At 34.0% G+C, this 20801-nt stretch overlaps 3 protein-coding genes across 5 annotated transcripts; 1 reads left to right on the top strand and 2 right to left on the bottom strand.

Annotated features, from left to right (window-relative positions):
• Positions 1-102: 102 nt before the first annotated feature.
• LOC100638630 (mitogen-activated protein kinase 14-like) lies at positions 103-6335 on the bottom strand. Of its 2 annotated transcripts, XM_020008936.1 has the most exons (13): positions 6139-6335; positions 1644-1779; positions 1527-1585; positions 1354-1465; positions 1282-1311; positions 1185-1232; positions 1091-1136; positions 968-1036; positions 853-924; positions 703-782; positions 457-645; positions 333-399; positions 103-290 (listed from the first exon to the last, which is right to left on the bottom strand). In XM_020008936.1, exons 1-13 carry the CDS (start codon positions 6297-6299, stop codon positions 220-222), a joined length of 1140 nt encoding a protein of 379 aa, XP_019864495.1. In that variant the 5' UTR covers positions 6300-6335; the 3' UTR covers positions 103-219. The 2 variants fall into 2 exon arrangements, with proteins under 2 accessions (XP_019864495.1, XP_019864494.1); XM_020008935.1 differs by having other exon boundaries at positions 968-1136.
• Positions 6336-6364: 29 nt separating this feature from the next.
• Positions 6365-8458, top strand: LOC100638502 (mitogen-activated protein kinase 14-like). Its single transcript, XM_003383963.3, has 11 exons — positions 6365-6514; positions 6574-6703; positions 6754-6812; positions 6854-6965; positions 7012-7041; positions 7105-7152; positions 7577-7691; positions 7741-7892; positions 7937-8125; positions 8175-8238; positions 8290-8458. The coding sequence occupies exons 1-11, from the start codon at positions 6387-6389 to the stop codon at positions 8343-8345; spliced, it is 1083 nt and encodes a 360-aa protein (XP_003384011.1). The 5' UTR covers positions 6365-6386; the 3' UTR covers positions 8346-8458.
• Positions 8351-20464, bottom strand: LOC105316647 (cilia- and flagella-associated protein 54-like). 2 transcript variants are annotated; one of them, XM_020008934.1, is made up of 36 exons: positions 20373-20464; positions 18941-19046; positions 18777-18896; positions 18654-18722; positions 17697-17858; positions 17494-17637; positions 17333-17443; positions 17186-17287; positions 16873-17137; positions 16592-16786; positions 16368-16546; positions 16154-16310; positions 15913-16107; positions 15782-15864; positions 15587-15733; positions 15303-15536; positions 14918-15213; positions 14572-14869; positions 14405-14521; positions 14021-14357; positions 13867-13968; positions 13694-13820; positions 13430-13646; positions 13218-13373; positions 12940-13170; positions 12782-12887; positions 12629-12738; positions 12452-12582; positions 11931-12386; positions 11718-11861; positions 11605-11671; positions 10595-11288; positions 10015-10541; positions 8745-9968; positions 8627-8689; positions 8351-8582 (listed from the first exon to the last, which is right to left on the bottom strand). In XM_020008934.1, exons 1-36 carry the CDS (start codon positions 20453-20455, stop codon positions 8424-8426), a joined length of 7914 nt encoding a protein of 2637 aa, XP_019864493.1. In that variant the 5' UTR covers positions 20456-20464; the 3' UTR covers positions 8351-8423. The 2 variants fall into 2 exon arrangements, with proteins under 2 accessions (XP_019864493.1, XP_011410013.2); XM_011411711.2 differs by lacking the exons at positions 17697-17858; positions 18654-18722; positions 18777-18896; positions 18941-19046; positions 20373-20464 and having other exon boundaries at positions 17333-17429; positions 17494-17619.
• Positions 20465-20801: the final 337 nt, after the last annotated feature.

The raw sequence follows: 20801 nt of genomic DNA, 5'->3' as shown, positions 1-20801 counted from the left end.
CTTTGTTGCATAGCAGGGATAGAACTAAAACTGTAGCTTCAAAACTGAGACTGCATGTCACTTTGTAGCAATAATTGCTATGCAAAGAACTTCGTTAAAATATATCAGTAGACCATTATACTTCAAACCATAAACCAAAACACATCACAATTGCTTTTCAGAATCAATAATTTTTATTAAAATAATAATTGATAAAAAAATGAAGTACAACTATTATAGTTAAGAAGTATCCATTGGCTGTGTGTTGAAAGGCGGAGAGTAAGGTATAAGAAGTTCATCATAAATTAATCCTGTGAAAACTAAAATTAAGATACCTAACAATTTCATCTCACTTTTCCAAGCTTCAGTGTCAAGATCCTTATCCTCTGTTTCATCAGTGTACTGCTGGTCACATATTGGCTACAGAATTACAATACATGTACTTGTACAACACAATAAAGAAACAATGCATCATACCTCATCATCAGAACGATGCAGCCAACTAAAATATGGATGCTCCAACGCTTCAGCAGCTGAAGGTCGTCGATCAGGATCAAGATGAAGAAGTTTCTCTAACAAATCAACAGCAAGAGGATTTGCGCCTGTGAAATATTCCTTAAAATTTTTTTTTGCAAAAGTTGGCAGGCTTCTAATATATGTACGAGCCTAGTTGTAAGAAATTCCACAAAAATAAATGTGTAAGAAAATATAATAGTAACTTACATCATCAGAATCAATCTTACTCATCATTTCTTCATCAGGAGTTCCACAAATTTGAAGAATGGTATTAAGGTGGTCTCGATCTTTAAATAATACAATTAAGGCAAATAACAAAATAGTCCATTTCTTTCATATAAAAAATACAAAGGATACAGTTTTTACCAAAGAAAAGAACACGACCAGTTAGTAATTCTGCTAAAATACAACCAACAGACCATATATCAACTACAAACAAAAGTAATAGCATATAATTTATTGCTACCAACACCTTTCTGATCATAATGCATCCACTGCAATAAAACTTCCGGAGCACGCCAAAAACGAGTTGTAACATAACCTACAAGTACATGTACATCATAACAATTGACATAGTCATGTTTAAGAAGTAAACCTGTCATTTCTCCTTTCTTCTTTCTTCCTAAGCCAAAGTCTAAAATCTGATCCAATAATGATGACACACATAATTTAAAAGAAAGTTTACATACTTTAATTTCCAAATCAGAGCTCACACCAATGTTGCTTGGCTTAATATCCTAAAATTTAGTTAATATGCATTATGCAATATCAAATTTTTCACTTTACCCGGTGAATTACACCTGCTGAATGTATATACTAACACAAAATAAATACAATTCAAAAAGGATGTTAGAATACTTTCAATCCTCTTAATATCTGATACACTAACAGCTGAACTTGGTCGTCAGTAATAGGTTGTATCTTAATAGCATTGTCTAAATCACTCTGCATAAAACAAGTCACTAAGTAGCTGCATTTCAATAATAAAACGGCCATTCATAACTAAAGCTATAAATATTACATACACTCACATGTCATTAAATGAATCCAAAGAATCATTTGGAGTAAAAACATCTAAAAGTTCAACTACCTATAAATAAATAAAAACATAAATTCCTTTATTTTTATGACAACAATTATTGACAAACATTAGCATTTGAACGTGTCAGCATCTTTAGTAATTTGATCTCTCGGTATGCCCTTTTAGCATGAACAGGACTTTGAAATGGTCGGGCTAACTTCTTAAGAGCAACTTTCTCTCCTGTCTCACTGTCCACTGCACAGCTAAAGAAATGTGCATTATACAGAAAATGAAGTCAAACAGATAAATTCCAAAAGGCAAATACCCTACCCCCAAAAATATCAAAACAAAGTAAATCATATCCTGTGTTAGTTAAATGTACATGTGCACGTACATGTATCAAAGAAGCTATAAATTTGTAGTACTTAAAACCCTAACTATAAGTTGATATTGCACCAAAAAAGAAAATTGCTTATCTACATGTACATACACTGTTTCTCCTTTTTACGACCATAACGCCACACAAAATTTAATTTTGGCCAATTTTGCGTCAACGCCTGTGTAACTTTGATCATTTAATTGAATGTAAACCTTAATTACTTTATAACTGTCTAAGAGACTTCTCTAGAGAAATACAAGAAAAATCAAAGCCAAGATGGGCAAATTAACACATGTAGCTAATTGAATATAACTTGTGGTTTGTGCCCTGAAACCTGCAAAAATAGCAATCAGTAACAGGGGTGGATCCAGGATTTTGCAAATGGGGGGGTTGAGTGACAAAATGGTGCGCGAAGCGCGCCGCGATTTTGGCCATGCCCCCCTTTTCTGCGCTATTTTGTGGTTAAAATTACGTGAAAATCAACTTTTCCACCATTTTTGAGCTCATTCTTTGTTAATTATATTCATTAACCACAGTAATGTTGCTATATAAACTAGGTGGTTAGCACTTCCACCACTGTTGCAACAATAAAAACATTAAAAATTTTTTGAGTTAGAATGTTTTGGGGGGGTTGCAACCCCACAAACGTACCCCCCCCTAGATCCACCCCTGAGTAAGTACCTTTCAGCATTTACTACTCAAAGTAGTAACTAGTAAAATACTATATATATGGTAATTTTCATCTGTATTACATTTTTGGATGCATGGCTTTTTGCAAAATCAAAATTCATAATAATTTTATTCATGCATAAATTTTTGTATGCCAAATTTTGCGCAGATACCACGTGCATTATTGTCAAGGCATAGTAAAATGGTGCTGCTTGTTTTTTTTAAAGTATCTCTTCCATGGCAAATAGCAGACAGTCTAATAAACGAGATACGTGTAGCTCCTCAAACTCAGGTACTCTGCAGGATCATTCACAAAATCTTTAAAATTCTTTACAATGTATGTTATTAAATTTCGGAGAGGAGCCACTATGCGAAAATAAAACTACAGTACATGAAATTTTTCTGTCTGAAAATTTTCTTTAATAAAATTACCTGATATACGGTATGTATCAGAAAAGAACAAACTAATCCAATATACTGTAGTGTATTTTACCCATTATTATTGAAAATTAAGTTGCAGCTAAAGCTTAATCCTAAGTACAACTATGATAAAGTTACAGATAGTCCTTGATGAATACAGTTGCCACATATGCTGTCATTGTTCGCCATATACGAGTTTCTCTGTCCCCTAGTTCGAGCTGGTCAATGTTGACCAATACTTCTTTAGTCTTTCCTTTTGAAATACCCTAGCTACATGTACCTATGCTTCTTTTTGACTGATTTCACTGCAAAAAAATTTTAATACTAACAATTAAATGACATTTTTGACAGTAGCTTGAGAGTGACATTTTTTGCTGCAATAAAAATTAAGCTCTGTTATCTATATTGCTATTACCAAAGCCCCTAAACATCCATTTTGTCATTCTTGTTAGTAGTCATCCAAGAAAAAATATATGTACAAACATATGCAACAAAATATTCCAATCATTTGCAGAAGTACAGAACAACAACACGTGTGTTACTAGTTAGTAATAGAAAAATGTCACTGTATTTCTCACAAGTGTCTCAAAATATACAGGTAGCAAAAATTTTGACATACATGTATTGCCTTCACCATCTGGTCTACTGTCAATAGATGTGGCTACTTATTTCATCATTAATCTTGCCCTACAAATTCTTTTGACAGATACTTAAACTTTTTCATTTTCCTAAAATTGACAAAATTTTAGGTGACAAATATAATATTAGAGCTATCATTAGGAGGTACAGGTGTCTAACTAAAATTCAAATGAGGAAGTTTAGAAAGACTCTCCACAGACCACAGTTGTTTTTTCTCTTCGGCTTTTAAAGTAGCAGCGAGAGTTGGCACAAGTTAATAAATTATTGTAGTGCTTTGCATATTTTCTGTAAAAGAAATGAGTCTGCTATGAGTAAATGACATCACATAACACTCAAACCAAAGGTACTAAGGAAGCTACACTGTACTTACACCCATAGACAATTACCGTAATGTCTCTAAAAATTCGGCACTATAACTTTGAAAATAAATAATTATTTGGGAGAAATAGTACCTAAAGTAAATATTCGTCACAAAAAATATCCCCACCACGTGTTCTAATTTCGTCAGGATTCTCAATAATATTCATCTACTGTCAATGGAGTGGCAGGTAAGCAGTGACTTGGCAGACTTTCATGATGCACTCACGCACCACCATGCTGCCTCTAAATTCATCAAAAATAATTATTTTGACATAATTATTTCCGTTTGACGCCTAACATATCGTTCTCAAAATTACCTGCCCCAAAACGGTGATGACTAATTTTTAGAGAAATTACAGTAGTCCACTCAAAGAGAGCAAAGTGTTTATGGTACAGAAATAGAATTTAATACATAGTTTTAGTCAACGAGGCAAAAATATTTGCTGTAAGTATAAAGTAGGTATGTCTATTACCAAGAGTACATACGGTAATACCTAAAGAGAGTATCCAACAGCCCTATAGCAGACTGCTGCATGAGGGCCTATTTGCTCAAAGTCACAATCCGCACACTCCAGTATACTTACCATATCACGTGATCAACCATGTGGCAACATTATCTGGCCCTTAGCTTTAAAAACTTGGTAATCTCTTCCAATACAAGAAAGGAACTGAAAGAAGGCTGGAAAGATGAACTACAAAGACAATGCTGCTAGTATCCAGGAGTTTGTGCCCCAAGCACTTGCCAACTCGTGACAATGGCAACTCAATGTCTACACAATAATTATATTCATTGATAAAGTATACTGGAGTATGCGGATTGTGACTTTGAGTAAATACGCCCTCATGCAGCAGCTTGTATAGGACCATTCAATACTTTCTTTAGGTATTATGTACTCTTGCTATTACTCAAAAGCCTATGACCATAGATATTAGAGTAAATGAAAGGGATTGGAAACGGGGCGTAGCAACAGGAAATGCGGGTTGGATTACCATGTGACAATTATTAGTGTTTTGATTGTATTCCCCCCTCCTCCATTGGTGAAGTTGCTCTGGAAGGATTTCAAAGGAATTTTATGTTGCTCCAGGATAGCACTTGCTTATGATATATGGCCTATTCCACATAGAATATTTAGAGCTACCTGCAGCAAGGTTTTTGTCTCCATAAAGCCAATTTGCAGGCAGTTATACATGTAGGTACACAAAGTCGCCTGTTTTTTTAAACACTTCATCGTTCGTAAAACACTCACGCTTCATAGTATCAACAAGTACGTGTAAGTTAGCTCTTTCCACAGGAGATTTCAAGCTCTTTAAGATGATTATACTTATTCCTGGCTCAAGAACAAAATGAGTCTTTCAGAGGGGGAAAAGATAGTATTTTTAGTGAAAGACTGACAAAACTACTTACACACACATTGATTTGCTTAACATAAAATATTAATAAAAAGCATAAACACTGGTTAGTATTGTGTGTTAATTTTGTTTGCATAAATGGCACCGTCTTGGCGTTATTCAAAAACAAAGCAATAGAATCTGTGATTTTTGCTCCAAAATCTGCCAAAAAATGACCACCCGCCTCTGTTTAATTAGCAACAAAACAAATAAATGGAGGTTCAATCCCTTTCATTTACTCTAATATCTATGCTATGACAACAATCTTAGCATAAGGTGTACAATGAATCCAAGATTTTTAAATTCACTAATTTTGCAATTTCAAATACATGTATTCAGGAATATTATTTTAATCTATGACAACTACTTTTATACCAAAAATGGTCAGTAAAGAAAGACATAAAATTTTATCCTTGCATTGCCTTGTAAATTTGCCAATAGGTGCCAAGGTGATTTCATGCTTGGAAAATCAACCCACTATACAATAATTGACATAAAATAAATACAGTATTGTGAAGCATTGCGTTACAAATATTATTTCAAACAAAAGTGCAATACTTCTTGTAAAAAAATTTAAAATACAGTACTACTGTCCTAATTTCTAAAAAAGATTTAAATACATTCAGAAGTAAGACATAATTGTCTTGTTCGTTGGGTTCTATCCTTGGATTTAAACAAGCCTATTTTACTGGGTTTCATGATCAATAAAATATGCAAGAAGCATAAGGGGTAACCTCGGGGGTAACAAAAAACGAGGGTTGCTTACCAAACTGTACTGAAGCCGCCAATTCCAATAGGAGACATATCTTGGTACCTTTCCTTGACAATCCAGGTATCTCTATTTATATCTTGTCTATAAAAACCTGGTTTCAAAGGCTTTGGGCTTCTCGGTGAGCTCAAAACAGAGCTCATATCAGCAGCTGCCATCTTTAGACTTGTATTAATATTGTAGATCTATTGCCACGCCCTGACTATTTTGGGTGTGCTGTTGGGTGTGTACAAAATTCTTGAGATATGGCTGCCGCTGACAAATCTTTAAAGGAGGGTTTTCATAGGATTGAACTGTTTAAAGCTGAATGGGAAGTTCCTTTAAATTATAGAGAAATTGCTTCTATTGGTACAGGAGCTTATGGTACAGTGTGGTAGGTCGAAAAAATAAATGCTAGTGTTTTCCTCTGTATTTTACGTCCCTTTTATGTAGCTCTGCTACCGACACACATTATAACATTAAAGTGGCTCTTAAGAAGTTGGCCCGACCATTTCAGAATCATGTTCATGCCAAACGTACTTACCGAGAGCTTAGGTTGCTCAAACATATGAAACATGAAAATGTAGGGCTGCACATACACCCACATCCATAACCTCATCCCTCATTCATTAGATTATTGGGCTACTTGATGTTTTTACTCCAGCTGAGAATTACGAAAATTTTCAAGATGTGTACGTACCCCTAATAAATTTTTGTTTCCATTTTTTAATAGGTATTTGGTGATGCATTTGATGGGTTCCGATATAAATAATATTCTAAAGCAACAGGCATTAACTGATGAACATGTACAGTTTCTTGTCTACCAGATTTTAAGAGGGCTTAAGGTACACCAATGAACAACCTATGGTGATCATTATTAATTTTGTTTAGTATGTTCACTCAGCTGGAATAGTTCATCGTGTAAGTTAGTATTCTATAAATTTATATCAAATTAATTGTGTTTCAATTGCTCAAAATTTTTAGGACTTAAAGCCTAGTAATATTGCTGTCAATGAAGACTGTGAGCTTAGGGTATGTCAAAAGCTAGGTTTAGAATTATACGCAACTTGACCCACTGAGTCAGTTGCATAGATATGACAAATTGGCAATAATGTACACGATGCATGTGTTAAGCCGCCAGGGATGATTTAAATTTCAGTCTTATAACATGCACATGTATATCAATTGTGTGAATTTGTGTATAATTGTACCATAGAGATACAAAATTACAAGGGTCTTAATTTTGTTTCTTTGTGAAAGCTCTTAACTTTTAAATTTCATGAGGATGTTTTTGTATGTGCATATGCATTAACCACACATGTGCAGTGTGTATTACACAGTACTAATTTTATGGCTAAGAAACCACCCAAAAAATTTACGAAATTAAATAATCTCTATAATTTTATACCCATACAGTATTGCAAGCAATGCTACATTATTTAATTGTTGTACAAAGATTTTAGATTTTGGATTGGCTCGAGCTACTGATCAAGAGATGACAGGCTATGTTGCAACACGATACTGGCGGGCTCCTGAGATTATGCTCAACTGGATGCATTATGGAAAAGAAGGTTGTAATTATTGTTGTTGCTGTAACAAGTTACTTTCTCTACATTATAGTTGATATGTGGTCTGTTGGATGCATCATGGCAGAGTTGCTTACTGGACAAGTTCTGTTTCCTGGTTCAGATCATATTGACCAACTAACTAAGATTTTGCAAATTGTTGGGACACCAGACCAAGAATTTGTGACAAAAATAACAAGTGATACTGTAAGTATAACGTCGATATTTAACTTTTATGACTTCTTTTATAGGCAAGGTCCTACATTGAATCACTACCAAAATATCCAAAAAAGGATTTCCACACTTTTTTTCAGGGCGCCAATCCTTTAGCAATAGATCTGTTGCAAATGTTATTGACTATTGATCCAGACAAAAGAATTACTGCTGAACAAGCATTGCTTCATCCTTATATGGCTAATTACTCTGATCCAGATGATGAGGTATAATTATGCTCTTTCATTGACTAAAATCTTATGTTACTTATTTTAGCCTATTGCACCTCCTTATGATGACTCGTTTGAGAAACTAGAACTTGATGCAGAAGGATGGAGAAGTTAGTCAGCAAGTAATCTAATGTAATAATTACTTATAATTTTCTATTAAGAAATGGTATGGGACGAGATTCAATTGTTTCAAAAGGATCCCTCCCTCTATCAATAACAATGTAACATTAACAACTTTCTTAAACAAAAGAACAATTAATTTTATGTTGGTTATTAATTTTTGCTAATAATATTTTTAGTAATCCTTATGTTTTGTTGACTTAAATGTAATACTTTTACCAGAAAGTATGGTTTTAAAGAAGTGATATGCTTCTCCTTTTTCTGTTGTTACAATAGCAGGTCTTAGAGCTTGTGAAATACTAGAGACCATGTGAGCTTCAACATGTAAAATGTTCTGTTTAAGTAATGATAAAATTATTAGATAGTATTGTATTGTACCTGCAATGCCTTAGGAAGATCAAAAGTATCCAGAAGTAAACCAACGGCACTGTTAATAGCTTCCTACAGGTTTAATATAATACATAAAAGATTGTACCAACATAAAGTACCAACATACAGTTAGATCTGATGGTGGGACTTGCTTTGACTGCTCAAGGGCACGTTGTCTCATTCGTGATGGAGAACGAGAAAGGGGACGGAGTGCTTGTTGTGTCAGATAAGTAGCACAATCATTCGCTAAATCACACCACATTGTTCGTAGTTTACGTAATTTACTTGGGGTTGTACAAAAACTGTATAATTCAATCTCCATTGCTTGCACAGACACAGAGGGATCGAAACTATGTACTACCTTTCCATTAAGGCCTACAAAGCCTTGAACTTTATTGGTATCATTTATCCACAAAACTGTCACTTCTTTTTCCCCAGCTTTCAAACATGAATTTGTTACACATTTTGGCTCACTATCAGTATTGGAAATGTGCTGAATAATAGACATAAATGACTTTTCTGGGATGCAAAGTCGAAAGGTTGGACAATTAGATGAAAGAAAGTTAAATAATAATTTAGCTTTGGGTAACAGGGTACAAGAAAAATGATGTAAGTGGCCAAATAGATCTGATTTAGTAAGAAAACAGTGTTTCAAAAAATGCTGAAAGTTGGCCAGAAGGCAAAACCATGAAATTCTTGAAGTACATTTTTGAGAGAAAGGAAGAAGTGTATCCAAACTTGGAACATCAGTATTAGTGATGAGGCCCTCTAATGCAGGAGCTATATTGCTCATGTCAAGAAGAGCAACAGGAACTTCAATTTTAGACGGTATAGCGGTTGTGCGACTGCTGTAAAGATCACATGTCAGATGCTGCAACTTTTCTAGTTTATCATGTATATCGGCACCATATTTGAGAGCACACCATCCATGATATGTATGCTCACTTTTTGTAGCTACCAAACAATTGTTTTCAAAACTATACTTATGTGAAGACATCTCTTGGGTAAATAAACAGTAAATCTTACACAGAAGATAATAGTCAAAGGGTAATGCATACGACAATGCTTCTGCCAAAATAGAACTGCTTTCTGCTTCATTGACGTCATGTTTCACAAGCAAAGAAGCATTGACAAATGCCAGAGTAGAGAGCATGCTGTCACATGACATTGCTGAGTGCTTAGCAACTGCAGTGACTTTTTCCAGCAGCAATTTAACAGAGCTAATGCTGGTACCATCAGCTAAATCTAACTGAATTAACCTTAAGTGTGCTTCAACAAACAGTGGGAGTTGATAATTATAACAATTATCCAAACATAAGCAACTAGTAACATCATTGGAAAGTTCTTGTAGCTACAAAAAATAAAATGATCAATAGACACATAATATTGAAACTTACTTGATCATTCAAAATTTTTATAATACCACTATAAATAGCTTTCATTTTCTCTAATGATGTACTTCTTGACATAATTTCTGCCATAAGCAGCATAGCATTGACTTTGAGGCACTTTGCTGATGATGATAATATTTTGCAATGATTTAATAAGTCAATGCAAGACTGAACAAAAGAGGTAACCTCTTCAACTGCTGGAGGCTGGATAATATAATGATAGAAGGCAGAAGTGAATAGTAAGTGGCAGCTAGTTTCATAATCACCATACAAGACACATTCCTTAGAGGCTACTGAGAAAAATTCCTCAAAAACTAATGGATTATCTTGACATGGCAAAATTTGTATCAAGGACTTCAATAAAAGTAATCGAGAATGTAACCACATTCGTAGGTCAAAGTTGTACGATGCTTTCTGCATAACTCTTAATGTAGCTAAAGAAATTTGAGTTGCAGCTAATCCTTGACACAATGAAAGTGAAATTTCTGCTAATAATTGATGCGATCTGACATAAATTGTGAAATGCTGCACATCTGTAAGAAAAAATTAAAACATAAAAATATGGTAATTAAATATGCCTACTTACAAGTTTTGTCATTTATAAGGTCATACAGTACCTTTTCAGCAGTACTGAGTAACACAGCTTTCACGCCAGAAACAGTTGTGTTCCCAAGAGGCTGAATTTTTCTTAATTCAAATTCTGGAATATCATTATGCATTGCTGCCAACTTGATAAATATTAACGCTTTACATAGAATAAGTTCATTATATGAACAGCTGCCATAAATTTCCTTTAATGATATTGGAACTTGTTTTTCAGTTAGTAAACTTAGGAACTTTAAGTTCTGAGTGCTGTTGATAAAAGACTGATCATCAAACTCACTCGATATGTTAATGTTACTGATGTTGAAGTTGAATTCACACACCAATTGAGGTAAGTGATTTCCAGTAATCAAATTAAGCAGCAATTTAAATGCAGTACTGAAGAATCCTAACTGAACTAATGATTGTAATTTGAGTAGGCGTGCTAGCACCGTATGCTCTACAGAACGAGCACAGTTATAGGCAACAGATTCATAAAGGCAAACTATTGGTAGCACTTCCAGTGAATATTGGCTATAAACTAATTCCTTAGCAATAAACTGCAGCGAACAAAGAAGGCAGGATGCATCAATAAAGTTGAAGACCTTGTGTTCAAGCTTATTTCCAATAGTAATATTGAAACCAATAAAGCTAATATCCTTTTCTGGAAAAAGTAATGAATGGTGTTGTATAAAATTCTATATGGGAGAAAAAAATTAATTGAACAATGCTAACCAGTTATAGAAGCCAGAAATTACTAGTAACACAGTATAGCAGGTTATTTTCGAGGGTAACAAATTTTGCGAATTTCGCGAATTTTTCAAAATTCACGAAATTAAATTCCTTGAAAATCAATTTAATACGATAAAAGATGGCAGAATAGTGAAAATTTGCAAAAATTAATTCAGCAAACTTCGGGACACGGGTCATTCGCGAAATTTATTATCCTTGAAATTAACCCACTATACAGTAATCACAAATGTTTATGACAACAGTGTGCAAAAAGTTTCATACTTTAAAAAGTACAACAGCCAAAAGAATATAATCTAATCGAACATTAACTTCTGTAGTACAAACATACCTATTAGAATGAATAATTATCATATTGTATACATGCATGTACTAACTTTGCTATGTGACTCGACAATACACCACCTATTATGCAAGAAAATTCATCAAGTTTGCAGCCAGAGAGTCTCTTCCATTCATTTGCAGGATTCTCACATTTTAACACTTTCTTAAGACCAAGCTTCCACCAGTAACAAGCCAATCTTAAGAAGAAATAATTTAAAAGTACATACATGTACATGTACTTGTATCTCTAAAATGAACTGTCTTACTTTAACTGACTAGTCATATACATCAAATTCCCCATTATCAACAAGCACTGTACAGCAAGATTTATCCTATTAGCTTCAACAAGTCTGTCATATGCTTCATGGTATGTGACAAAAATGTTTTTAATGTCAGCAGAAGGAACAACAGTATCAGAAATCCTATGTCTATTAAGAAGCTTTATAAGTAATTTGTGTGCCTGTAAAAGCAAAATTTCTCCACTTTCTTTGGCAACAGATGCAGCTCTATTAGATGAAGAAAATTCATTGACATCATTACTGAGGCACATATTTGTCATTCCAAGAGAATGGCCAACTTTATCATAGAGGTCATAACTAAGGACATCAAGATGGGCTGCAGGATCAATTGGTTTTTGCTGAAAATGTCTAGAATGAATCTTGATTCTTTGAGCTAATTGCTGTCTTGCCTTTACAATGACAGGATTTAAGAGGTCTGACACGCTGCAAGTATTATACAAATACAATTCAAATGTAATTACTGTGATTGGCAAGGTAATGCAGCTTACTCTATAACAGAAAGAACCTTTTCACTAAGGGCAAGAACTTTCTCCCAGTGATGATTTACAAAAGAAACTTGAATTGCCAGAAGTACAAACTGTTTAAGGAACTTAGTACTGTACAATCTTTGATTGCTAATCTGAATACAAATTTTATACGATTAATTTAGTTTAAGGCTAACATACATGTACAGTGCTGCCATTGTCTACACATAAATGCATATCTGTCAACAACAAAGACTGCATATATAATGCTTTTAATGAAAGGCCATACAACTGAGACAAGGTTAAAGTACCTGTATCAATATAAAATATGAGTAATGCATGTAGTTAACTTACAGGTACTAGTTTTGCTGACAAAATTGTGCAGAATAGTCAATCCATTCCATAATCCGCGACAGGCATTGACAAGAAGTACCCAACATTCACCACGAGAGCTCAACACCTAACCAATAAAAAACCTAGACATGTCTGCACATGAACATGTATAAGCTCACTGAAGCTCTTTGATAGCACACAAACATCTGATTCAAAAGTCTAACAACATGATCCTCATTTCTTTCTTGAACATTACTTCTTTCATGACTAGGCATACAAGGTGGATAGGGGAGAAGCATTTCCTCCAGAAAAAAGCCTTCAACATCCAGCCTAGAATACTTAAATGGCAAGTCTTTTTTAAATGAATTGCATAGTCGATCTAAAAGACATGATGCAAGAAGTATATTGGCCTAATAAAAATAAAATATAACAGCACAATCAGAGTAAATTTACATACTTGAGCTCTCCAAGAATGTTCCTCAATACAAGCTAAACGTAGTCTCCTTCGGCAATGAGAAGCCCGCCATAACGATGGAAGTAAGCTCTGTAACACAGCTATAGCTTTTGCACCAAGGTCATCACGTGTAATTCTTTGCTTCAGTACAGCTAGACACTAGAGTTGTATTATTGCAGTTAAACATGTACTGTACTCTCTATGCAATAAAATACCGTTTCTGCTTTTTGAACAGATTTGGAACGACTGGTTCCTGCAGAAGTTATAGCTTTTCTGGAACTGTTTTCACTTGAAAGGCAATGTTGCTGTCTCGATGATCCACTAGGTCCAGCTGCTTGGGCTATTGGATTCTTTGGTGGCAAAGGTGGTTCCTTTGGCTGATCTGATTTATGTATTTGAGAAGCTTTTGTCGACAGCAATATTTCATTACGTCTATTAAAAAAAATATGTGCATGTACTAATGTACACATGTAACTTACTTCGATAGCCACAAAAACACATCAGAAGACCAATTACAAATCAAATCACCCTTTCCTTCTTTCATTACTTTTCCACAAAGATGTACAAAGTACTCCAAGTACTGTGGTCGCCTTTTAAACTTTAACACTGGAGCCACACAATCACAGTATAAAAAATCAAAATCTACATGTACCTTCTTTGTATGCTGCTTGCACAGGCAATGATTTTATGGCAATATGAAGAAAAACAGGATCTTCTTGACCCGTTAAATCTAGTTCCTCTATAGGTTTCATTTCTAATAAGAAGGCATTTACATGTACAAATAAAAACAAAGTGAAAGCACATACCCAAAGTACACATATAGTATGCTCCTAATGCTTTATATTGTAAACTTTTAGCTTCATCAGGGATATCATCGCTTAAAGTTAATGCTTTCCTTCTTTTCCTTCGTTGCTGGCGGTAAGACTTATCAATTGTCTGAGGGACAACTGAGCTCTGAGATGCAAAACTCATCGTAGAAGTCAGAGCAGTAGATGTTGAAGATAACAATGAAGGATTTTGCAGAGAAGCATTAGCAGATGAAATACGGTGAGATACATTTGAGGGCAGTGTAAGAGTCAACAAAAATCTACTATTTTCTGCTAGTGTTGAAGCTAATGAGGATTCATTAAAACTGGATACAAACTAAAAAATAACCAAATCACAGCAACAATTATTTATATGCAATGTACCTTAACCAGACAGAAACTTAAAGAGGAAATCATGTGATGAATTCCTGATATAGTTGATTTGCTTGTTAGGAGATTATCAGGTAACTCTTGCAACACAGCATGACATAAAAGTAGAATCTATACCAATGTACATATAAGTTAAGAAAAAATTACGTCTATATACTAACCTCTATTAAATGATAGTTAAATATAAAGTGTTGCATATAGGGAACCAGCAACACATAAAGCAGAACCACAATTTGCAGGCTCAAAGAGTGATCATTAATTTTAGCTGACACTTTTAAGGCAATACAAAGCTTTTCAATTAAATTCATGCGTCTGCTTTCAAATGACAATATTGATTGAAATGTCGAAGTGGGAAAAATATCACAATCCTTCAAGCTAGCTTGTACACAAATTAAAACACTAGTTGTGAATAAGTGTAGCAAAGAGAGTGGAGATTCCTCTACAATTTTTTCCTTCAAACTGTAACATGCATCTATAATTTTTAATAAAAATAAAAATAAAACATACCGATACTGCAGTACGGATGACCATTCAACATCCTGTTGATCAACAAAGTAACTCCATAGTACATCAGAACTCTGAACAGCAAGAGCAAAGTTATTTAACTGAAAAGCAGTCTGAGACACAAATCCCCAAATTAAACAATCAGAAAGAGGACAGGATGCCAATATGGGTTTTGTTGACAAGCCAATACTGTCTCCAATTAACTGTCCTTGCATACCATAAGCAGCAACAGCAAATATATACTTTGAATAGGGCTGAAGGCCAGAAACATGTAAAGTACAGCCTGTCTGTGCCACAACCTAACAATAAAATGCATGCCATTAATATTGAGTTATTATACATGTACGTACATGTATACATTAAATTTAAAATAAAAAGCTACCTGTACCTCTATTCCCAAACCAGGAAAATTATAGTCACTGAGACGAACTTTACTTCTGTTACTAGTAGCAATGCATCCATATAAAGCAAAATATGCCACATCAGCAGCATCAAAAGGAGCTGGAATGAAAGTCATTTCCGTAGAAGATTGCTCCAAAAGAATAGGTGCACATGGTACAGAAGCATTTGAGGTTGGATCAGCAGATTCATTTTTAACTGAAGAAAGATGAGCAACAGCATCCTATTAGTACAATAATATTGTACATTTGATACAATAAAGTATTTTCTAACTTTTAAAAACTGTGACTGTTTCTCTTGAGGAAAATGCATTGCCAAATTAATTAACAGCAGAGAAATTTGCTGTCGATCAACACCACACTCATCTTTAAGGCTAGCTTCAGTAGGAACAGGACTACTTGTATCAACAGAGCCAGCAATCTACACAACAGTATTCTAACAACATTTTTGAACCACATGTATGTTCACCTCTTGCCAGGCTTCCAATTTTTCTTGTCTTTGCTTGACCATATGAGGTAACATTGAAGGTTTTTTTAAAGATTCGGTAGGACCTAAGGTATCCAAATCATAGCCATTAAAACAAAAATTTTTTCACTTACGTTCAGGAAGTGCAGTTGAAGCTAACTTAGTTTTCAATCGCCATAATGCATTACACAATTCAGTGTGGCACTGGATTAGCATATTTGTAGCAAAAGTGCCTGATTTTATAACAGAAGAAACATTCTTCAAGGAGTTCTCAACAATTTCTAAACAAGACAACAACTGACTACGGTCATAACTAACACAAGAAGCTCCTAAATTTAGTATAAATATAATAAAGAATGTAAGGGATAAACCAACCATCATGATGTTTATTTGTAGCTGAGACTGGCAAGCCAACATATGCTTCCAGAAGCAAAATATACTTTAGTACGACTTCACAATACAACAATGGATCAAAAAATGGCAAACTAACACCAGTAAATAGAAGAATCATTTTCTTCAATAAATCGAGGAACTACATGTATATGCATAAAAGAAAAAATTTAAAACAGCCAAGATATCAAAATTTTACTTTAGATGAACTCAAAAGGGACCTAAAACAGCTGCTATTAGAAGAAATTAAACCTTTATAAGTGTCACAAATTCTTTCCCATACGATTAGAGACGAATCAAATAGAACATTACGTGTTACAGGATTATCAAAGGAAACAGTACAGATAAAATCCAACAAAGAAACACTACTGTCCAAAACTGAAATGTACTTAATGTGATTTACATTAAAATCTCAATACTTACTCTTTTTATCTTCAGTACCTTGTTTTATAAGTTCACGAATTTCATCAACAGCTAATAAAATTTTAATACTAACAACACAATCACTTTGTAGGTTAACAACAGTTTGTGCTAATATGGAAACAGCCTCTGTACAATCTAACTGATAGCAGAGATGAATGAACTTCACAATTGATCTGATAGGAATACTATTACTCCCTAAAAATAAAAATATGTACATGACAATGATGATATGTATAATTGTCATCTAGAGTACATCAAACATGCATGTACAATAGTCTAACCTTGAACAGCTAAATTTAACAATGATTCACTAGTTTCTCCAATTTCCAATGCTTTTAATGATAAGTCTACTCCAGCAGTCAGTAATTCTTGATAGACATCAGTTACAGTGTCTTCATCTAACTCTGTTACAGGTTGTGGTTGCTTCTTGTCAAAAGGTCTCAAAACAGAGATAGAAAGTGTTTCTAAAATAGCCAAATAATGTGCAGAATGGCCATTAAACATTTCATCAAGAAGTTTCTCAGTTGAAGAACGCGGCCAATTTGACTAATGACAATTTATTAACAGAAGCATGTAAATGTAACTATAAAATACCTGTATTAGATCTTTAATAGTTGGACGGAACTTGGGTCTCAATACAGATTTGGTCTTTTTGTGTGTTTCTAAAACAGATCTTTTAAATACCATTATTCCAAGCTGTAAAAAAATCTGAAATAAAAAATAACACACATATTATTGTACCTTTAAAGTTGCTTCAGTAAAAATTTTATTACTACTTAGAATATTTGAATTAGTTAAAGATTCAATCTGGGCCATTTGATGAATTTTGTCTAAAGACCTACGAGCAAACAACTACATAAAAGGTAGCATTATTGCTCAAATTTTATATTATATCAACAAACTTCAGCTTCAGCAGGCTGCTGCAAAGCATAGTAGGAAGCACAAACAGAGCAGTACAATGTAGCTCTTAGTGGTAAATATTTTACTGTCAATAATGGGATACAAGACTCCATTGCAACACAACTCCACAGCAAAGGCTTCAACACCTGTTGTTTAACAATACAAATTCAACCTTATCTAAGATAAATCATATGAATTAACATACATGTTTGTGAAGGTTAACAGAAAGTAACATCCTAGCAATACAGTAACTCAAAGTTACAGCATTATAAACCAGCCAATAAAGATTCCCATATTGTAATCCAGCTTGTAAACAGTATTCCATGTTTTGAAGAATGGCAACACCCAATTCACGTGTTGCAAGGAACTATACATAATACACAATGTGAACTAATTTAAAATTTTAATGTACATGTACATGTATATACATGTAGACACAAAAAATCACACTGGAAGGATTTCAGGTATCCATTCAAAGTGCAATATAAGCACATTTACATGTACATGTACTATATAAACCATGGTTTCGAGGTGTGTATCAGTAATGTAAGACCTGAGCCCAGAGATGTCTGCCCGAGGCGAAGCCGAGGGCAGACATCGAGGGGCGAAGGTCTTACATTATTGATACTCACCGAGAAACCATGGTTCATATAATATGTGCTATATTTACTGTAAGATCTATGGGATCTACCAGGGACGGATGCGCGTTTTGCTCGTTTGCTGGGAGATCAAAGTCTTATCCCTCTCTTTTACTTCTTAACAGAACAATAAAGGCCTTCTTGGAACTTCTCCGTAGCATTTATCTCTGCACGAGCTTTATTTTTGTCAATACAGTGGCGAACGGCTGGGTCTAGCCTACTACAATGCTGCCATTTTCTGCCATGTGCTGGATACTGAGCATGCGCAGATCGCTCCTGCATCTCATTACAGATAAACTCACCCAATGAATCTCATTACAGATGTACACACTCCAATGAATCTCATTATCTTGCAGTGAATATCGTTAACTGGCAGCGGTTAGGTGTACATGGCCTATGTACCACCTGGCGGTCCCTTTGATCTTACAGTAACTATGGTACATGTAAATGTATAATAATTATGCATAGATTGTGTACTGTACAATGTACATGTGCATGTACATGCAATGGAATGATTATCTCACTTTAAATAACTCATCTGCACATATTACAGCATAATATTGACAATATCCAATACCAATGACAGCTCGTAACTAGAATAGTTTGTCAAGAAGATAAAATAATGTTTAAAAATTAAGAAACCTCACTGTTAAAGTAAGCTGACTTTCAGTTTTTGACTCATTAATTGTGAGCAATACATTGCTAGGATCTGTTACTATAGTTCTTAAATATCGCCCATAGCCATGATTAATGGCAAGATTATAAAACTTAAAGAACAAAATGCAATGAAACATTTTATCATTTTATTTACCTTCATTCTGCTCAATTCATCACCTAGCTTCAAAAGCTGATACTGATACACCGAATTGCTCAATTTTGTCTCATATTTACTTAACAAAGAAAACAATCTATTACTCCTACGTGAATGAAAAGGAAAATTATTATATACATGTACACTGTACATGCATGTACTATAGTTACCTGTACATGTGCATATACATTTACATAATATACAAGAACATGTATACACCAATACATTCATTGAACATGCATGTACATGTATATTGTACATACTGGCAGGTGTCATTACTAGTATATACTATACGTACATGTACATATACAATATCTGAAAACAATACTTATTTATACTACATTTATATGCATAGTTTTTTCATGTTGTTGTCTATCAGTAGACTAGCAATCAATGAAATAAACCAAGTTGCTTATGTGTACATGTCCATCAACATGTACTTCAAGAGATTTAATTGTGAAAGAAATCTCTGAAGGTATTTATACACAAGGCAACTTAATGCTAGCAACCAAGCAACATGCTGCCAAAAGTGGTCTATTCTTGGCCTCATGTTATTTACAAAATTACCGTAACCACAAATTTTGCTAGCAACAAGTTGCCTTGTGTATGAAGGCCTTTATTGCTAAATACATTTATATGCACATACAATGTACTACATGAAGTTGTTTCCATTCTTTTTAAAAATATTAGACTATTAGACTATGAACTACAACATGTAAGGGGCTTTACAACCAAGTTAAATAAAAGTTGTACACGACAAACAAGATGACAAAATGACACCTTGGATTGTTCTGTGTCACTCAAAACAGTATCAAGCATATTATATTCTGTTGCAAGAGAACAAGGCAACACACAATTAGGTGTGATTCTGACAAAATTATTGGTATAAATACATGCACAGTCATGTACAGTACTAATGTAAAGGATACACACACATACATGTGCATGTACATGTACAACTGCATTAGAAAATTATATAACTTTAATGGTACATGTATATACATGTGTGTACTGAATATGCATGTACACGCTGAAACACAGATATACCACCAACAAAGTTCTAATTTGTCAAATTCTGCAAATTCAACAAATTCCAAAAATTAATTCCAAAAAAAATTTATGGCAATGCCAAATCAGAGAAACTTGTGTAGTGAATACACACTAATATGCAGTACCATGGCTTGGGCAACAAGCCAAATCAAACAACGTTCCAGCAATACTAAAATAAATGGCAGTGCTACTCTTTAAAATTTTGTACAAACCTGTGTTCAACAAATTAAAATTGACAGCCAAGGTAGTCAATTGTTTGATTTTATTACTCCATAAAAGTAATTATTACATGAACATAATGTAAAAAATATACATTGCAGTCCAACTGCACCATGCTTTATACAAACGAGCTGCCTAAATAATATTTATTTAGTTATCTTACATATGTTTTTTCGATGACTTCAATATATGTTCAAGCTCTCGATGAAATGATAACAACAGCAACCCACCTCCTGAATCCTCCATTTTGTATTTCTTGCCAGTGTGTGCGTTACCATGGTAAAATCGTATATCCCGCCCAAAAATAGGTGTGGCTAATACTGTAATTAATAGCATAGATAATAGAGTAATTTTTTCATTTTTCGCCCTTTTTCTGTTGTAACAAACTCATGCTTCATGGATTCTAACTCTAACTAGTATCATTCCATATGCAAATGAATGCTCTTTCATATGATTATAAAGATCTTGTATCTTACTCTAGCTTGTTTTCAAAAAAGGGATTATAATGACAAAAAATACATTTTATGGTTTTAAAAGAGCCATAACATGAACATAGTAAAATTATCTATACAATAGAAAACAGAATTATTAA

This window comes from Amphimedon queenslandica, unplaced genomic scaffold (assembly GCF_000090795.2).
Source record: "Amphimedon queenslandica unplaced genomic scaffold, v1.1 AMPQUscaffold_13504, whole genome shotgun sequence".
Classification (NCBI taxonomy): domain Eukaryota; kingdom Metazoa; phylum Porifera; class Demospongiae; order Haplosclerida; family Niphatidae; genus Amphimedon; species Amphimedon queenslandica.
The sequence above is the reverse complement of the archived record's forward strand: the minus strand, read 5'-3'. Positions and strand labels throughout refer to the sequence as shown.

Excerpts from the sequence above, each read along its gene's own strand:
- LOC100638630 (XM_020008935.1), bottom strand. The coding sequence starts at position 6,299 with ATGGCAGCTGCTGATATGAGCTCTGTTTTGAGCTCACCGAGAAGCCCA. Across the intron at positions 1,586-1,643 it reads TGACACGTTCAAATGCTAAT|GTAGTTGAACTTTTAGATGT; the intron begins GTTTGTCAATAA and ends ATTTATTTATAG. Across the intron at positions 646-702 it reads GTAAGATTGATTCTGATGAT|GCTCGTACATATATTAGAAG; the intron begins GTAAGTTACTAT and ends TCTTACAACTAG.
- LOC105316647 (XM_020008934.1), bottom strand. The coding sequence starts at position 20,455 with ATGGAGGATTCAGGAGGTGGGTTGCTGTTGTTATCATTTCATCGAGAG. Across the intron at positions 12,888-12,939 it reads TGTGCTATCAAAGAGCTTCA|GTGTTGAGCTCTCGTGGTGA; the intron begins GTGAGCTTATAC and ends TTTATTGGTTAG. Across the intron at positions 12,583-12,628 it reads ACAATGGCAGCACTGTACAT|ATTAGCAATCAAAGATTGTA; the intron begins GTATGTTAGCCT and ends ATTTGTATTCAG.
- LOC100638502 (XM_003383963.3), top strand. The coding sequence starts at position 6,387 with ATGGCTGCCGCTGACAAATCTTTAAAGGAGGGTTTTCATAGGATTGAA. Across the intron at positions 8,126-8,174 it reads ACTCTGATCCAGATGATGAG|CCTATTGCACCTCCTTATGA; the intron begins GTATAATTATGC and ends TACTTATTTTAG. Across the intron at positions 8,239-8,289 it reads TGATGCAGAAGGATGGAGAA|AAATGGTATGGGACGAGATT; the intron begins GTTAGTCAGCAA and ends TTTTCTATTAAG.